The 19,886-nt window shown below is 45.0% G+C and overlaps 1 protein-coding gene across 1 annotated transcript; it reads left to right on the top strand.

Moving 5' to 3' along the window:
• Nucleotides 1–207: 207 nt before the first annotated feature.
• On the top strand, nt 208–19,638 carry LOC134468502 (organic cation/carnitine transporter 2-like). The gene is made up of 12 exons (XM_063222423.1): nt 208–461; nt 1,908–2,052; nt 5,548–5,651; nt 7,661–7,815; nt 9,303–9,474; nt 11,001–11,127; nt 14,358–14,458; nt 15,408–15,539; nt 16,005–16,087; nt 16,807–16,989; nt 18,232–18,367; nt 19,550–19,638. The coding sequence occupies exons 1-12, from the start codon at nt 208–210 to the stop codon at nt 19,623–19,625; spliced, it is 1,668 nt and encodes a 555-aa protein (XP_063078493.1). The 3' UTR covers nt 19,626–19,638.
• The last annotated feature ends 248 nt before the right edge of the window (nt 19,639–19,886 follow it).

Genomic DNA, 19,886 nt, shown 5'->3' with positions numbered 1-19,886 from the left:
AAGCGGCTGCCTGCCTTGCCTGGTGGCAAGATGCGCCTCTGTGCAGGAGGGTAAATCATCAGCCATGGTCTCCGTCTACGCTCGTAAAGAGAGAGTGCAAAGGTGAGTACTGTATAATACAGAGGTATATCTAGGCAAGCATGATTGGCTGGATAACCACACTTTGTGCCAGAGAGTAGAGCGGAGCCGAGCCGATAGCGGAGAAGGATGAGGGAGTACGACGAGATCACCTCCTTCCTGGGCTCCTGGGGCCGCTTCCAGTGCCTCATCTTCTTCTCGCTGGCCTTCAGCATCCTGCCCAACGGCCTGGTGGGCATCTACATCGTGTTTGTGGGCGACACGCCGCCCCACGAGTGCCTGGTACCCCAGCAGAGCAACATCAGCGAGGGCTGGAGGAACGTCAGCATCCCTCTGGAGGAGGCGGCGGGCACTGCAGAGCTGAGACGGAGCTCCTGCAGCAGGTATTGACAAAAAATCACATTACATTACATTACGCTTTCATCCATAGCGACTTGCAGAAATTAACACCAGCCAACCAGCCAAATGCTGGTGAAAATTCAGTTTGAAATCATCTTACTAGCCACTTTGACCCATTAGTGAGTATGTGTTTGGCTAGTAAGATTTACACATAGAGGTAGAAAATAACACTAGAGAGGACACAGCAATTTGCGACAGCACTGGGAAATGGCAGCTGGAGCTTCCCAACTTCCGTAGGTAGTGTAGGTACTTTCAGGCAATGCAAGTCAATGGAGAACACGCCCACCCCTGTGAAGAAATTAACTAAAAGTGTGGAAATATAAAGTAACACTTTAATCAAAGATCAGATTTGAAATGTCAGGCTACATATCTACTGAAATCATATGAGTCGATAAAATACATTTAAAAATCAAATAATATATTTTATGAACATAGTTAGCAACACACTTCAACTATTGTCCTTGTATAGTGTGTTGATGGACATTTTCACATGATTAAGCCATTTTTGACAGAGGTGAGCCTCGTTCTCCGTTAATTTAAATTTCTCTGATCTATCTACAGATAATGGCCGCTACAGATTGCCGTAAAAAGGGGGGCGGGGTCCTCTCTAGTGCTATTTTCTACCTCTATGGATTTACATCTACAAGCCATTTTGGCTAATGAGGAAGGACGTTATTTTATAGCCCTGTTTAAAGGGTATTAGATACAGTCCCTGGAGAAATGTTTGGTTTCTTGCTCAAGGGCACTTGCTCAAGGGCACTAGCCATGGATGGAGGTGTGAGATGAGGTAAGGATGGGATTTGAACCTGCAAAGTGATCTTAAGACCGGCAACCGGGTATGTTGTGCCTAGCTCAGAGAGATAAGGGGCCCAGAATTGGATCCCCATTACATTGTATGTATTGGGTAGGGGATGTATTGGGTTCAGATGAATTCGTCCTGGGCCGAGCAAAAGCTGTCAGTGGCCCTGTGTGTGGGTGTGTACACTTTCTCATGTGAACCTCTAGATAATTCTATGGCAGCCTCCAGAGCTGCTGTATGTGTGTGTGTGTGTGTGTGTGTGTGTGTGTGTGTGTGTGTGTGTGTGTGTGCGTGCGTGCGTGCGTGCGTGCGTGCGTGCGTGCGTGCGTGCGTGCGTGCGTGCGTGCGTGCGTGCGTGTGCATTTACGTGTGTAAAGCACTTTGAGTCAACTTCATTGTCTTGTTATTGTGCTATATAAATACATACTGTATTCTACTGTCTTGTTTTGTCTGAAGAAATTAACATTGGCAGGCAGGGGTGCAGCTTAAAATGTTGGGCCCCATGAAAGATTCAAATTTCGGGGCCCCAAAAATGTCAAATTATGTTATCAGCATCCTTCCAGATGCCCTGTCAGTGTTGTCGGGCCCTTAGAATCTGTAACACCTACCCTGCGGCACCCGTTGCTGGCAGGTACAGTCTGGATGCGCTGAGGAACTACTCCCTGCTGGGCCTGGAGCCCCATGTGGATGTGAACCTCAGCCAGGTCCCACGGGAGAGATGCCTGGACGGATGGAAGTACAGCAAAGAAGTCTACCAATCCACCATCGTCACTGAGGTAAGGTCAGCAAACTCACACGGGCTTGAGCACACAAACACAAACACATACACATACACACACATATGCACATACAAGTTAATCCATGCATAGACACACAGATACGTACACTATACAGAGACACACACACAGGCGAGCTCATTCTTGCACGCACGCACACACACACACACACACACACACACACACACACACACACACACACACACACACACACACACAGGCATGCACGCAGGCACGCGCGCACATTACACCAAAGTGACTTACAATCAAGGACATAATCATAGCCAACATCACTAGCAGATACAAAGCGCACAGGAAATATACAGAACAAGTGCAGATGCAAAGTAGTTTTTTAAAAGTAGAGTACACACACATACACATCATGTCAATAGTCTGGCCTGGGACTATAGTAGCTCCAGCATTAGTGTAGTAGTAGATATTCATGAAAGAGGAGCATCTTTACTTGCTTCTTGGAGGCTAAAGGGGGATTCATACTTGTCGTGACTGGCGCTACCCTCCTTCATACTTCACTCGCGACCTCACTCGCGACCTCACTCGCGCCGTCACGTGACCCAAAATGACGTCACACGCCGTGGCGCGAGCTGCCGTGTCGCGACGTCGTGCACCCCACATTTTTTGTAACTTGTCGTGCGCCACCAGCGACCACGCAGGTAGGCAGACAAAGCAGGAGTTGCGAAGAGAGGCTACAACTAGGCTACTACAGAATGGATCCTGTATAATTTTTAGGATAATAAAATGTCCTAGAGAGTTATTTTATCTTCTCTCTTAAATGTTGTTCAGTGAAACAATTGTTTACTTTGTTCAGAAGCACGTTGTGTTTGGCGATCTATTTATAAATTCTGCCGCCAGAACAATGCTCTCACATGGTCTTGGAATGATCTGGCAATGTAGGCTACAACAAAAATTATATGTTTCAATGTGGTAAGTCACAAGTCAGACGTTCAGTAGCCCTACAGCAGCCGTGTTTGGCTTTCTATTTTATACATCCGTAGAACTCACGCTGCGAGTTGCGAAAAATACTGCCGTTTCTCTCATGAACAGCAGAGGGCACTTCCGACAATGCGACCGAAAGCGCTTTTGAAGTATGAATAGTCTGTCGCAAGTGATGACGTCATTAATGGTTCTCGCGCCACACGCGCCAAAGTGCGCACGTGAAGTATGCAGAGCCCTTAAGAGAGATGTGCCCAATCTTGCTGTGTCTGGGAGACCGTTCCACCACAGAGGGACAAGGACAGAGAACAATCTTGACTGGGAACACACACACACACACACACACACACACACACACACACACACACACACACACACACACACACACACACACACACACACACACACACACACACACACACACTCTGTCACTCACAGGCTTATGCATAATGCACATGCACACCTGAGCAGGACCAAAGTCTGGCTGGCATGTCATATAAGTGTACTGTTTGACTTCCCCTTGAGGCATTGCAATGGGCTGACAGTTTTTTTTTTTGCAGTGGTTTACAGACATCTTTCACAGTTGCGATATTCTGAAATGTGAGTGTTGGGATTTAGATAAGATAAGATAAGATAAGATAAGATTTACCTTTATTGTCTCTGCAAGAGAAAACATTTGCATGGGCATGAGAATGTGTGATTTACAATTAACAAACAAGACAAGACTTAGGTACACAAATGCACAAGAGACATACAATATATGCATGTTAACATAGATATACTATTCCCTAGTTGGCCTTTTTGTGCACACAACCCTCCCTCTTGATCCTGTCATCCCATCATCACCAATACTACCCCTTATGGGTATCCAATTGCACATGTCTCCTCAGTATATAAATAAATATTGTACATTGTGATGGAGTGACCATCACTAGGGTTGTGGGTGTGTTCTGACTAACATGCCAACGTGCCTGGCTCTTTGGTGTAGCGGTCAGAGCCCCGGTTTGCTACCCCAGAAGGTCTGGGTTCGAGTCCCAGCTGGGCAACTCTACTCCCCTTCGCTACTAATGGTGTCAGAAGTGGGATGGTACTGTGAGGCCATCGGAAGCGTACCCATAGTGTGTGAGCTGTAATTCCATGTGAGGGACCCCCAGGATTGGTGACCCCGGTGTGAGGGACCCCAGTGATGGGTGAAGCATTGATGACAGGGCACACTGGATGGGAGAAGCATGATGGGCACATACTCACATACCATGAGTGTGTGAAGCGCATGGCTGCGCTTCCCGAAGGGGAAGGCAGTGTGATGGAGTGACCATCACTAGGGTTGTGGGTGTGTTCTGACTAACATGCCAACAAGCCTGGCTCTTTGGTGTAGTGGTCAGAGCCCCGGTTTACTACCCCAGAAGGTCTGGGTTCGAGTCCCAGCTGGGCAACTCTACTCCCCTTCGCTACATAAATATAATGCTAAGTAAGATACCCCCCCACCACACACACACACACACACATACAAATAGTTTCCATCCAACACAGGCAAATTGGCTGTGTAACCAGTTGACCGACCACTGTACCTGTCTTACGATCAGCTGACTCTGCGCTGGTTGGATCAGATTTGTGGTGGGTTCTTTTTAGAAAAGTTTCTTTTAGCGTTTTTCATTAACACCACCATCTATCTACCTCATAAGGTAGGCCTACAGTGGGATAACAGGGAGTCACAACTATACAGCTATTACATACATGGGCAGTCATGGGTGAGCGGTTAGGGCGTCAGACTTGCATCCCAGAGGTTGCCGGTTCGACTCCCGACCCGCCAGGTTGGTGGGGGGAGTAATCAACCAGTGCTCTCCCCCATCCTCCTCCATGACTGAGGTACCCTGAGCATGGTACCGTCCCACCGCACTGCTCCCCATGGGGCGCCACTGAGGGCTGCCCCCTTGCACGGGTGAGGCATAAATGCAATTTCGTTGTGTGCAGTGTTCACTCGTGTGCTGTGGAGTGCTGTGTCACAATGACAATGGGAGTTGGAGTTTCCCAATGGGCTTTCACTTTTCACTTTCTTTCTTTCATATTTTTCATATAGAGATTACATTGGTCATATTACATTGGAATGCCTTGTGTACACCAAGCGTGACCTACGCTAGCTGAGCGGCAGAAGTCATTATTTTTCTATGGAGGGAAGGCGAATAAAGCTACCAGAGCGAATTCGCCAGGAGCGAAGCGAACTGAGCAACCAGCAGAGTGAATTTTAAAGATTAAAGTCAAGCTAATCTTATGGTAATGATATGACGCAGTTTGGCAAAAACCAATTGGAATGTTCACATCTCCGAATGGCCCAGGTCGTCAAGCCAGAGCCTTATGTGATTAGCTAAATCAAACATGTCAATGCCGTGTCCAGAGCGAATAAAGCGATTTCATGGCGAAACTTCTTCAACCACCTCAGCTACCTAGGTTGCGTAGGTGGCGCTTGATGTACATAAGAGATAACAGTAGTGCTATACTTGCACCATGAATTTACATCTCCTTTTTTCTTTTCTGGCGAACCTTCAGTGGGATCTGGTGTGTGAGCATGAGCAGAAGGAGCCGCTGACGTCCTCCATCTACTTCCTGGGCGTCCTGGTGGGCACGTTCATCTCTGGGCAGCTCTCCGACAGGTCCGTTCATGCATCACATCAAACCCCTTCTCTCCTCACCCCTGCACACCGTACAATAGTAGGCCTACACCACACCATTGTACACCACACCACATGCACAGCATACCACAGCACACCATTGTACACCACACCACATGCACAGCATACCACAGCACACCTCACCTCACCACAGCACAGCACACCTCACCATTGTACACCACGCCTCACCTCACCATTGTACACCACACCTCACCCCTGCACACCACACCACCACACACCACACCACACCACCGCACTCCACACCACGCCGCACCACTCCACACCGCACCGCACCACACCACACCGCACTCTTTTTCTAATCTACTCTTATAGGCATGAACGGCCATCCGGGTACTTTGCTCGTAAATGTGCGTTACGCCCCTGTATGGGTGAAAACAAACCGAATGTCTTATCAACTTACATGTTACTTCGGCTTGTCTGAATGAAATTGTGTAAATTGGCTTGTCTAACCAATGACACCACTCATGTCAATAATATACGTAGCGCATAGTTATTCAAACTGAAATACCAGCGACTGGAGCTCGTTCACTCATGTCATCAAGCTGAAACCAAGGACAGCATCCCTGGTTGCGTAAAATCTTGCTACACGGATACATTGACTTTCACTAGCTTAGCAACATATTCCCTCCTTTAACTTGTCTTAAAGCAAGACAACGCTTAACATGAAAAATAAGACACTTCACCACCTTTATAAACCCCAGCCACCGATTTGAACTGTATTAAGCCCCAAAATAGTGGCATACCCCTTTAATGTGAGGATGGAAAGATAAGAATGGGTGTCTTCTTATCTCAAACTGACTGCAAGGTCATAAACATATATTGACTGCTATGAGTACTGTACACACGTGTCTGAGTGGGAATGAAAGTGGGGTGGAGTACACCGTGAAGATCAGGTGTCAGAGTTTTGGAGTTAAGTATATAGAGTAGAGTAACTTTAGTGATTGACATACATACACGTATAGATAGAGCAATAACAACACTGTGGAGAGTCAAATTCCTGTAGCATGGAGTGAAAACTCAAGGTAACATTTTGCAGGTGTAATTTCAACTCTACAGCAATGTTTCCACCATTATTGAGAACAATTAACTCTGTGTATGATTGTATTGACAATTTGGAAGTGTAAAATCACCACTATTTTTGAGTGGGACCAAATGTTACCTAATTCCAACTCTTTAGTAACAGTTATAACGACGCTGGTGTTTTTATTGTGTATGTGCATGCACGTTTCAAGGTGGCATGAACTGATAACAGACTTGTGACCACTGATAACAGGTCAGGAGTCTAACCGCAGAAATACACCAGCTGCGATCTGAGCGAGGCGAGCGACGGAAGTATTTGACTTTGTACTGAGTCGCGCGACAAAAGCGATTCTGGAGACTAGAGCGATTTGCAACAGTTTGAAGTTGAAATCTTTTCAACTTTCTATGACGCGGTTCGGTGACAAGCCGCGACAGCCAATGACTGTATAGAGGTCAGTGACCACAGCCAATCGGAATGCTTGAATGCTTTGCCTTCTGCCTGTACGGACATACTCTAGTCTCCTCAATCGTTCGTATCGCTTGCTGCTGCACTCTGTCGCTTGACTCGCATCGCGCCTGGTCTATTCGCGCGGTAACTGTCAGTGCTACCCACACACTACACTAGTGCCATTGTCTAGACCTGCTTATAGGTGTTGTATGATAAGATGAAAGTTGAATGGACTTGGTTGTGTGGACTCCGCAATTGTAATGCTGAGTGTCAGTTGTAATCGTAAATGCGTAACGTGCATAAATGTGTGTGTGTGTGTGTGTGTGTGTGTGTGTGTGTGTGTGTGTGTGTGTGTGTGTGTGTGTGTGTGTGTGTGTGTGTGTGTGTGTGTGTGTGTGTGTGTGTGTGTGTGTGTGCATGCTTGTGTGTGTGCGTGGGTGCGTGCGTGTGTGTGTGCATGCTTGTGTGTGTGCGTGCGTGTGCGTGTGTGTGTGTTGTACAGGTATGGTAGGCGTCCTGTGCTGTTTGGCACCATGGTTATGCAGACGTTGACCATCTTCATCCAGATCTTCTCTCCCAGCTGGGAGGCCTTCACCGCCATCTTCTTCTTCGTCGGAGCCAGCGGCTTCTCCAACTACGTCATTGCCTACGTGCTCGGTACGACCCCCTGCCCATTGGCTAAAAGGGTTGGCAAGGCCGCTGACAGGTTTGTGCCGGGCCTGGGACATAGAGCTTGAAAGTGACGTCACTTCCCCCGATTTCATGGGACCTCAACAGCGTTTTTAGCCGAAAATCGTTGCATTTAATCCAATGGCGGTATTAAAATGATATTTCGATCCCTTCGAGTTGTGCCACGAGCTCCGCATATGTTGTTTCTGATATTTTTGTTTAATTTTTCGTACGAACCCCTAAACTTTTTAGAAAGCTGGCCTCGGAACAAAACATTGATACTTCTGCATGAATAATCTTTATCTAGCCTTTTAAACAGCATATTTGTAGCCCAGCGCATGTAATGACTGAGATCGGAAGATATTTACTCGCTACCATGTTGTTAGATGGTCAGCTTAGGTCCCGTGAAATGCGAAACTAAGGGGCGGGACATTCAAGCTCTATAGTCATCTGAAAGTTTCCCCAAATACAGTAGATACAATGTAGTGTATCGTCTCCCTGGGCCCGGGACAACTGACCCCTTTGTACCCTCCCCATCCCCCCCCCCCCCGTCGGCTTCCTTCAGGGTTGGGGTTGTTACAGCAGCAGGTTTTGTTATCAGGGTTGCCAGATGAGACTGATGATTTCCAGCCCAAAAAAAGCTCAAAACCCGCCTGGAAGCACTACATCAATTTGAACTTGTCTATTGATTGACTATGGCCATAAATGTGCAGAAAAACTCAAATGCCCTTCTTTCCCATTTTTACCCACAGACGGCCATCCTAAACAACCCAATTGGGAGAGAAACAACCCAATCTGGCAACACTGTTTGTTATGTAGCAGCGGGAATGTTCTTTGCTGGGCGCTGCTCTCGCTTGGTGCTCTAACTTACCCACATTTTTAATAAAACAGCTCAAAACTCAAGAACCTGAATGCAGCGTATACGTGTCTCCAGGACACAATGGATTAAGAAGTTTCCTGCACAATGGGGCTGTTTTAGATAACCATATTGGGCAGGTTTTTGCTGTAGATTGATGGCCATAGAAAGAGTTTTAAAGTCAAATTGAGTAGGATTAGTACCTCCCTGCCGTTTATGAGTATTGGGCTGGAAATCGTGTGTGTGTGTGTGTGTGTGTGTGTGTGTGTGTGTGTGTGTGTGTGTGTGTGTGTGTGTGTGTGTGTGTGTGTGTGTGTGTGTGTGTGTGTGTGTGTGTGTGTGTGTGTGTGCAATGCATGCGTGTGCGTGCGTGCGTGCATGCATGCGTACGTGTTTGTGTGTATGTGTCTGTCTGTGTGTCTCTGTCTCTGTGTGTGTGGGTGTGTCTCTATCTGTTTGTATGTGTGTGTGTGTGTGTGTGTGTGTGTGTGTGTGTGTGTGTGTGTGTGTGTGTGTGTGTGTGTGTGTGTGTGTGTGTGTGTGTGTGTGTGTGTGTCCATTCATTCCACTCTTACATACAGTCTATGTTCTCCTTCTCTCCGTGTCCTGTGTGGGACAGGTTGTGAGATGTTGAGTCCGGCCACTCGTGTGATGTTCTGCTCTCTGGGGGTGTTCATGGCCTCTGGTGTGGGCCAGATGCTGCTGCCTTTCTTCGCCTACTACCTGCGGGAGTGGAGACTCCTGATCATCCCCATGGCTGCCTCGGGATTGCTCTACATCCCCCTCTGGTGGTACGGTGGTGAATGTGCACACACATAGTGTACATAGAGTACATAATGTACGTACATAGTGTACATACCAGGGCTTGACATTAACTTTTTCACCCACCGGCCACTGTGGCTAGTGGTTTTCCCGAGTAACTAGCCATTCAGGTATTCCACCAGCCACAGATTTTATATTGTTTGTTTTTCTTAATCATGATAGTGTACGCCTAAGGTGACATGGAAGTATATCAAGCAAATACAAACTGAGTTACTGAGCTTTTTCGTGAACTTAAATACAAGCAATTGGCAGACAAAGGGCAAACAACAGAATATAGGCAACTATAATGCATATTTTATACCAAGGAATTAGCAGCCAGCCAAATTGGCTAGTGACACTGAAAGTGTTACCAGCCACAGCCAAGGTCATACAATCATATAAGCATACGCAGACACTCAGACTGTCTGTACTCATCATTATGAGCTGTTGTAATAAGTTTTGCAGTCAGAATGAAAGCATGCTAGAATGACTAGGTAGTCAAAGTTGGTGGAACCCTCCGAAAATGAAAAACGGGAGTGAAGAACTTATGTAAAGCGGTGCTTTGTTGCCATTTTACGGTCATTAGTTCATTTTATTTTTTAATACTAAGGGGGGCGTTGGGAGGCTTATGATGAGGTCAAAGGGACGTTCGGAGACTTATGTTGAGGTCAAGGGGGCTTTTGTTCAAAAAAGGTTGAGAACCTCTGAACTAAAGGCTTCCACTAAAGACCCTGTATAATGTGATAGTAGTGCAGTCGCCGGGCCTGTGCATGTACTGTATGCGATACACACTTGTGGTCTCTCCTTGTGGTCCCCCACATGCAGAGCCGGATTAAGAAGGCCTGGGGCCCCTCGGCTACAGGTTGCTGTGGGGCCCCCACCGAAGGCAAATTTCATAACAAAATTGCATAGACGACAGCGTCACAATTCCAAACCAAGAGGAGTACTAAAAAGATTTAAGGAAGAAAAATCCGCACTCACAAAATGCGTCTCATTATTTATTTATATTACCACCATGTCCAAAAAGCAAACGCGTTTCGGCTATCAAGCCTTCATCAGTGCATGGTACTCAGAACAAAGACAGGGGTGCATCTTATCAAAGGGGAGGTGAGAGGTCACAAGCTGCAGGTGAGGTGGATCACATGATAGTGGGTGGCACCAAAGGTAGGCAGCAACAAAAATACAGCGTCTATATCTTTAAAACAAAAGGAACAATAAAGAATGGAAAAAAGGAAAAGAAAAACAAGGCTGGAATTGTAGGATGTCTAAAATATATATATATATATATATATACGTATATATATATATATATATATATATATATATATATATAAATGTTATGAAGTACTAAAAAGATTTAAAACTCTGATTGACACGGTAGACTAAATGATCAATACTGGATCCTGCTACATTTCTCCAATTATATTGAGCCCCCCCTCCCCGGCCAATTGGGGCCCCCCTGGCAGGTGGGGCGCTGTAGCCATATCTATGTGCATTAATTCGGCCCTGCCCACAGGGTGATTCCCGAGTCTCCGCGCTGGCTGCTGTCCCAGGGCCGTGTGGAGGAGGCCGAGGCCATCCTTAGGAAAGCAGCCCGGATGAACAGGGTCCCCGTGCCAGAGGTCATCTTCACACCTGACGAGGTAAGCTGCATGGCTCTGCTTTTAACCTCACACCGTAAAGAAAGCCTTGTTGGACTGGTGGACTACTGAACCCTATAACAATATAATTTGAGGGAGGGTTGCTGACCCACATCTCTCAAGGGCAGGAGGGATTATTGATGATGTTGTTGTATGATTACTATGTATAGCTTTCTAGAATGTGAGAGCTCCCATTACCTTTGAATGGGCCCTCCCACCACTCCCCATTTGTGACCGAGTGCCTCCATCTCAGCTGCCTAGCTCTCAATGCCCCCCAAGAGCTCGTTAATGCCCCCGTGGGGCTGTAGGTTCCCCGTTGAGTAACAATATAGCAGTGGTTCTCAGCATTTTTTGATAACACCCCCTTGACCTCATCATAAGCTTCTCAAAGCCCCCTTCACCTCATCATAAGCCTGCAAACATCCACCTTAGTATTAAAAAATAACATGGACTAATTCCCCCAAATGACAACGAAGTACCGCCCCTTCTTAACCGCCTCTTTCTCAGCGCCCGCCAAGAGTTCTCTAGTGTCCCCATGGGGCTGTAGACTCCCCTGTTGAGAAACACTATTGTCATGTATAGAGGTGCACCGAAAATTGGGCCGCAGAAAATATTCAGCCGAAAACGCAAAAAAAGATACTTTCGGTTTTCGGCCGAAAGTCAATTGAGTGGCCGAATCGGAGACCGAATAGAAAATGAATTGAAAATGGGCATTAATTAAACTAATTTCAGTTCTACTCTACACTGTAAAAAATGCCTGTTGAAATTACGGCAAAAAACTGTCAAATTGCAACAGTCAGTGACCGTAAAATGTAAAACAGTCTATCTCTGTACTAAATATGGCAAGCCACTATTTAGTCAAAAAGCGCTACATAACTTTATTTTTGACAGGTGTCATATGTAGAAAATACTGGACTGTTCTCTGTAAATGAAGATATTGGAAAATACCGTTAAGTGAGATGAAGTAGTCAAGAAACGGTACATAACTTTATTTTTCACTGGTGTCAATATGTAGAAAATACTGAACTGTTCACTGAAAAGAAAATATTGGAAAATACCGTTAAATGAAGATGAAGTAGTCAAGAAACGGTACATGACTTTATTTTTCACTGGTGTACACATATGTACACAGCAAATTTGCCAGAGTTCGATTGATCAGAGTTAGACTGGTGTTCAGCCAAAATCAATCAAAATCAAGAGTTGCAGCAACACTAGAGTGTTATTTGACTCCTCTGGATCCGAGTTGTTGAGCTAAGAGAGCTAGAGAGTTAATGTTTAACTCCCTTGAGAGTTATGAAAAACATGCCTCCCCAATTTTCAAATGTTTTGGCAACATGAGCAGCCATTTTTGTTGAGTCCCCTATAAGTGAACCAAACTCAATCCTCTGTTAGTGAACCAAATTGTGAACCAACAGACAAAGAACTCTGTTCTGCTTTTCTTCACATTGTGTATACTACAAAAAGTAGGTGCTCTTTCTGGTCGTGTTAGGCTTTTTATCCTCTTTTAGTCCAATAGATCTCTTGTGATTGCACTTGTTCCAGGTGTAACTTGTCAAACCACTGATAGGCTGGTTGTAACAGGCAGAGTTTGATGTCAACACGCTATTTGATTAGTAGCCATCAATGAGTATTAACTTAGAGTACAACCCTCTGCATGTGTTGTAGTTCATCCTGCGAAAAATTCTCCACCGCAATAATTTTTTCCCTTATTGGACTTTGAGGCTTTGCCATCAGAGTTTTCGATTGAGAGGCAAATTGACACGGTAAACCTCTTCAAAATTCAGAATATCTTTTTTTTGCATTCCTCCTACCCAACAGAAAGCAATGGAGGTTATAATGAATTGAATATTAATTACTCCACAGAAAACATATTGCCTGTCTGCTTGGCTCCAGGTGCCTCCACGTTGTAGATTTGACAACAATGAAGCTGGCAACTGAATAAACTGTGCAACAGTTAAGGACTGCAAATGGCAACAGTTTGCACATTTTGCAGTAATTCACTGTAACTTATTATTTCTCCGGTAACAGCCTACAGTTTAGCCTCATTTAATGTGTAAAATATACCTATTATAATCTGAAAAAGTCTACATGGGACAGTAATCCATTGAGCTCTTAGAAGTAGCCCAGTCTATTTGAAACTGTCATTCTACCCCATCCAAATCAATCTATCAATCAATTCCTGACCTCACCTGAGTGCTAAGGGCTGTCATGCAATGATTAACTTACTGCCTGCACCTGCCAAATGCTTCATCACTCGGGTCACATGGTTCACTTGAACATGTATTTAAACAGGGACTGTTGCATTGTACTGCTCACTGGTTGCTAGCTAGCTGGCTGGCTGGTTGTAAGGCTGGTCGGCCGGCCGCCCCCTCACCTGGCCGGCCCGGCTAGCAGGTCACGTTGTAAGGGTGGCTGCATGGTGGCTTGCTAACTAGCTTGTTTGTTAGCTTGCTTGCCCCGCTAGCTTTGGCCTTCATTTTCCTTAAAGTTATTTTCAGGCCTTTTTTAAAAAAAGAATGGTTTTGCATACCTTTCATTGATGATACTAGACTGGTCCACCTGCCTGCACTAGACAATCTGGCAATTGGGCATTTATTTAGGTATCTAATTAAGTTGATGTTTATTGGACTCCAATGAGTAGAATCAGTCTAATCAGTTGTCTGTGATTGCAACTCTATAATTGGATTCACCTGAGTATAATCAGTCCAATCAGTTGTCTGATTGTAACTCTATAATTGAACTCACCTGAATATAATCTGTCCAATCTGTTTTGGCAACCACTGCTTCCATAATTTTACCGTAAAATGTAAAAAAAAATAATACCGTTATTTATTTAACGGTAGGCTTTGGCAACCACTGCTGCCATAATCTTACCGTAAAATGTAAAAAGGAAATATACCGTTATTTTTTTAAAGGTAGACTTTGGCAACCACTGCTGCCAGCAATTTTCCGTAAAAACAACATTTCTTTTTTTACTGTGTAGCATTTGAAGACTTCAAATACACATTTATTTTCTTTCAAAAACATGTCAAAACATTTATTGTAAACCGTAGATTTAACCAATATTTAAAAATGGTGAAAAAAACTAACTTTTCATAACTTTTGACTGAATTGTAATATTCGGTTTCGGTTTCGGAATTCGGCCAAGTGATTAATTATTAATCGGTTTCGGTTTTGGCCCCAAATTTTCATTTCGGTGCACCTCTAGTCATGTATTGTATTGTGTTTCTCAGGTCTTGGAGGCCAAGGCGAAGCAGGACAAAAAGCACAACATGCTGGACATCCTGAGGAGCTGCAATGCTGTCATTCTCATCCTCATCTGCTCCACACTCTGGTCCGCCATTACGCTTCACTTCACACTCCGAGCACCATTACTGCCTACTACTGCATGTGATTTGTTGGTTGGTTCATTGTCCCAACAAGGCTATCTAGGATGTCGCCAATTAGTGCTTCAGTTTCATTTCACTCTAGCCAGTGCATTACGGTAGGGACACATACACGCGAATTTGCGAACTTTGCCATTCATTCCTATGAGAGAGGCGAAGGCAAGTGATGGCAAGCGAAAGCAAGCGAACAGGAGCGAAGTGCAGCGAAATTATTAAAAAAAGTTTAATGTTATGCAAATGAGGAGCGAATTCGCCTGCCGCGGCCCAATCAAATCAACAACATTACTGTTCCATTCCATTTGATTCGCCGCGACGACCTAATGACGGTTGGATTTCGCCTCTATTCGCTTCGCTCGCTTCGCCTCCTATGTGTCCCTACCGTTATGGAAACAAGCAAGGATGCTGCTACCCAAATAGTGATGGCGCCACCCTTGTAACTGTTCATAATGAGGTGGATGTAGCAGACCCAGTTAGAGTCCGTTCTGCTACTGTAGATATATTACGGAGCTCTTGATTGGTTTTCCAACCATGCTCCACTTGTGGGCTAGGAAGAAATTAAGTTTTTACTTGCCTGCCACCCTACTCCAACACTTCCCCTTAACACCTGACCGTGGATATAGAACACTAGATGTAGTTTTTCAGCCTTGTGTCGTAGCCCAACCGTCTCGATCCGGTATCCTGATGTTTTTCATCAATGTTGTTTTACCGCCTCCTAGGGGATAATGTCACCTTGTTACTGATTGATGTAGGTCTGACCAAGTCTCGAAGAGATTTGAAAGTCGATGATAATCAGGCTATCAGTTGGCACTCTGCAGTATCAGTTGGCACTCTGCAATCATAGCTCGTTATTGCTCAGAGTAATGACTGTATCTTCGCCCTGGTTCCCCCCCGTCACAGGATGGTCATAACCATGTCATACTTCGCCCTGCTGTTGAACACCACCAACCTGCACGGGGACCCCTATTTTAACTTCTTCCTGTCCGCTGTTGTGGAGCTCCCGGCCTACGTCGTGGCCATGCTGTTACTGAGGTATTTCTCATACTGCCAGCCCCTCTATTAGTTAGCCTATTGGCCTCCTGCGTGTGACATCACACAGCCTGTGTCTGTAGGGCGGCACTCATAACTATTAGTAAATATGACTAGTTGCACTGATGCCACAATATCATGTGATTATTTTTCACTTCTTTTTTTCTCATGTTTTCTTCTTCTTCTTCTTCTTCTTCTTCTTCTTCTTCTTCTTCTTCTTCTTCTTCTTCTTCTTCTTATTTTCTCTCCCTCGTTAAACGAAATATACTGTACCTTCTTGTCTTACATATATTATGTCATTTTACCCATTGGTTTTATTATGATGTATATGTATTTTGTTATTTTCATGTAAATGACATGTTTACCTGTTGAACAACCGATCTAAAAAATGAAAAATATTTTGGCTAACTGCAGTAAAGTAAATTTACAAGTTATGTCCATTAATGTGCTAAATGGACCATGTGACAGGTACTGCCCCCGCCGTTTCTGCCAGTCTTCTACACTCTTTCTGGGCGGCAGTGTGATCCTCTTCATCCAACTCGTACCCCCAGGTGAGTGCAGAAACACTTGACAGTACTGTAAGGTCAGCATGTTAGCCACTAACTGACACATGGCTACTGTCTATATAAGTCACTTGTAAGACATGTGTTCAGCACAATCAACAAGAGCCTACTACAGTAGTTCCTTATTACGATGACGTCAATAATAAAAATGACATATTGGCAACAAGAAAATTATGTACTAATTTCATTCGTGGAGTAAGGGGTGAAAATTTGCAACACGCAACCTGTTTCATCCAGTCGTTAAAATTTGTTCATGACATCGAAAAACGATTATTGGTGGGAGGGCCGAACTCCGTAAATGTTTGAAATATGTGCCACTCTCCCTCATTCCTCCCCTCTTTTCTGTTTGGCCGATTGTCTCGTAGCAAGACCAACCCCCTCCCAGAACTTAGGTTCCAGACCCTCTGCGCAAATGAAATGAGTATTAGTGGATGCCAAAACCAGGCTAGATAATAGATGGCTGTCTGCAAATTCCATTACACTTACCTGACGCTTTTACATATACAAAGCGACTTAGAGTACTGTTTACAGTCTGGAGCTAAGTGCCTTGCTCAAGGACATTTCAGCCATGGAGGGAGGGAGGGATTGGTAAGGGTGGGTGGGGCTTGAACTTGCAACTCTGCGACCTACAGGCCAAGTCTCTCACCATTACACCACGGCTACCCATAAATGATAATATCTGTCATAAATGTGCATGTACTCTGCAGATCTACCAGAGGTGGCCATCCTCCTGGAGATGGTGGGCAAGTTTGGCATCACCACGGCGTTCTGCGTGGTGTACGCCGTGACCTCTGAACTCTTCCCCACCGTGGTGCGCAACATGGCCATGGGGACCTGCTCGATGTCCGCACGCATCGGAACCATCATCTCTCCATTCATCATTTACCTTGGTACACGTTTTTACATGAAGCACACCTGTAACACATTGGACACCAGTCAACATTTACCTTGGTACACGTTTTTACATGAAGCACACGTGCAGCCAGGGAAGCCGACAGGGGGGGGACAAAGGGGTCTGTTGTCCCGGGCCAAGGGAGAATGGGGGCCCAGAATTGGGTCCATATTACATTGTATATATTGGGCAGAGGGCCCTTTCAGATGAATTTGTCCCAGGGCCCAGCCAAAGCTGTCAGCGGCCCATTGAACACCATTCATTTACCTAGGTAAACGTTTGTACATGGAGCACACGTGGAACACATTGGACACCAATCATCATTTACCCTTTAACACGTTTTTACATGAAGCACACATGGAGCAGACACAGCAGGACACCTGTCATCGTTTGCCTAGTTCAGCGGTTCTCAAACTTTTTCCATCATTCCCCTCTTCAGAGGGTCTGAATGGTTCCGAGTCCCCAAAGCAACAGCAGTAGCCTACTCGCGCAGACTGATTTTGCGATCGCTGCGCAGAATCAAAAGAAAAGTGACTGGTGGAGATTAAACAAAGAGGGACTGCAGTCCAATGCAGATGTGTGTTCATTTTAAATGCTATTCAAATTCATGACAATTAATAATATAATGTTGGAGAGGGCTTTAAACGTATTGACTTATTGGCGAGACAGGAAATAATTTCCTTGGGGGGGAAAAAACCCAAAATCAGATGTCACACGCCCCCCCTGAGATGCCTCCGCGCCCCCTCCCCCCCCCGCCCACTTCCGCCCCACTTTGTGAAACACTGGCCTAGTTTGACGTTTTTACCCAAAGTACACATTGGACGCTAGTCATCCTTTTAAACTGAGCCACATGTTTCATGGTTTGTTTCTGAGAACCACATAAGTAAGAAAAACATGAATCGTTTCTTTACAATAATTTTAACCTGGCTGAATTTCACAAGCACCTGGCATCAAGCACAATACTTTTGGCTGTCCAAGAAGATTTTATCTTTTACATTACGCTTCATTGCATTAGGCTAGTCCATCTGTTTTTTTTGTTGTTTTTTTTTAAATTCATGCCCTTCGGTCTTGGGTACATACTACATTGTCATGATGCTATAACTTTGCCCCCCCACCCCCTCTCCCTCCCTCTCTCTCTTTCGCTCCTCTCTCTCTCTCTTTCTCTCTCTCTTCCTCTCTCTCTCTCTCTCTCTCTCTCTCTGTCTACCCCCCCCCTCTCTCTCTCCAATCTCTCCAATAGGAAGCTATTATAAGTACATCCCCTACCTGCTGATTGGGAGTTTGGCTGTGTTCTCTGGCATGCTCTGTTATATGCTGCCTGAGACCTCTGGCCAGGTGCTCCCTGAGACCATTGAGGAGATGCAGACCGTCAAACGGTGAGTGGCGGCCTAGGCCAAAACAGCTAAGGCACCTACTGTTCTGTTATGCCCGTTACTGGGTCTGGGCTAGGTCATTTCCTGATGATTTCCCCATCTCACTCCCACTCATTGAACCCCCCCCCCCCCACACACACACACACACACACACAAACAACCCAAAAATCTAAATCTGATCCACCGGCTCAGAATCAGGTACATAGCTCTATAATCTTTAGAGTCTATAGTAACTGCAGGCTTAAGGGCTCTGCATACTTCACGTGCGCACTTTGGCGCGTTTGGCGCGAGAACCATTAATGACGTCATCACTTGCGCCAGACTATTCATACTTCAAAAGCGCCATTAACAGGCTTTCGCTCGCATTGTCGGAAGTGCCCTCTGCTGTTCATGAGAGAAACGGCAGTATCTTTCGCAACTCGCAGCGTGAGTTCTACGGATGTATAAAATAGAAAGCCAAACACGGCTGCTGTAGGGCTACTGAACGTCTGACTTGTGACTTACCACATTGAAACATATTTTTTTTTTGTTGTAGCCTACATTGCCAGATCATTCCAAGACCATGTGAGAGCATTGTTCTGGCGGCAGAATTTATAAATAGATCGCCGAACAGAACGTGCTTCTGAACAAAGTAAACAATTGTTTGACTGAACAACATTTAAGAGAGAAGATAAAATAACTCTCTAGGACATTTTATTATCCTCAAAATGATGCAGGATCCATTTTGTAGTAGCCTACAGTAGTTGTAGCCTCTCTTCGCAACTCCTGCTTTGTCTGCCTACCTGCATGGTCGCTGGTGGCGCACGACAAGTTACAAAAAATGTGGGGTGCACAACGTCGCGCCACGGCAGCTCGCGCCACGGTGTGTGACGTCATTTTGGGTCACGTGACGGCGCGCACCATCGTCGCGAGTGAAGTATGAAGGAGGGTAGCGCCAGTCACGACAAGTATGAATCCCCCTTAACTCTTGTTGCTCAGTGTAGTTACTTGAGCTAGAAGGACACAATGGAAGATTAATTATTTTATATTTTACTTCTACTTTTACTTTGGCCACCTCTGCATATACTATAGCGTCATACTGTCCGTATCTCATTACCTCTTTGATTGATTTTTTTATTAATTATAATAATTTTAATATTTTTATTTTATTTTATTCATTAATTTATGTATTTTCCTTTTTCTCAGGGTTGGTCATTCCAAGGACAAGGTGACAACTTCCAAGAGGAGGACCAGCAGTGTTATACACCAAGTCAAACTTTAGGCTGCTGCCTTTCAAAATGGACCACATCTTTTATTTTATTTATTTATTTTTTTTGTCTCATTGCACATGCAATGTAAAAATGCAGTCTCATAGACCAAGCCAAACTGTAGCTGGGCAACAGTACTCAGACTCAGTCCCTGATTTCAGGCTTGGCAGAGTTTGTTTGCAAGAATAATATATACCCTTTATAGAATATATAGTTTGCAGAAAGATTGAGAATAATAAGTATAAGGATTTTCTTATTTTAAAAATGTTTTTAAG

Source organism: Engraulis encrasicolus, chromosome 18 (assembly GCF_034702125.1).
Source record: "Engraulis encrasicolus isolate BLACKSEA-1 chromosome 18, IST_EnEncr_1.0, whole genome shotgun sequence".
Taxonomy (NCBI): Eukaryota; Metazoa; Chordata; class Actinopteri; order Clupeiformes; family Engraulidae; genus Engraulis; species Engraulis encrasicolus.
The sequence above is the reverse complement of the archived record's forward strand: the minus strand, read 5'-3'. Positions and strand labels throughout refer to the sequence as shown.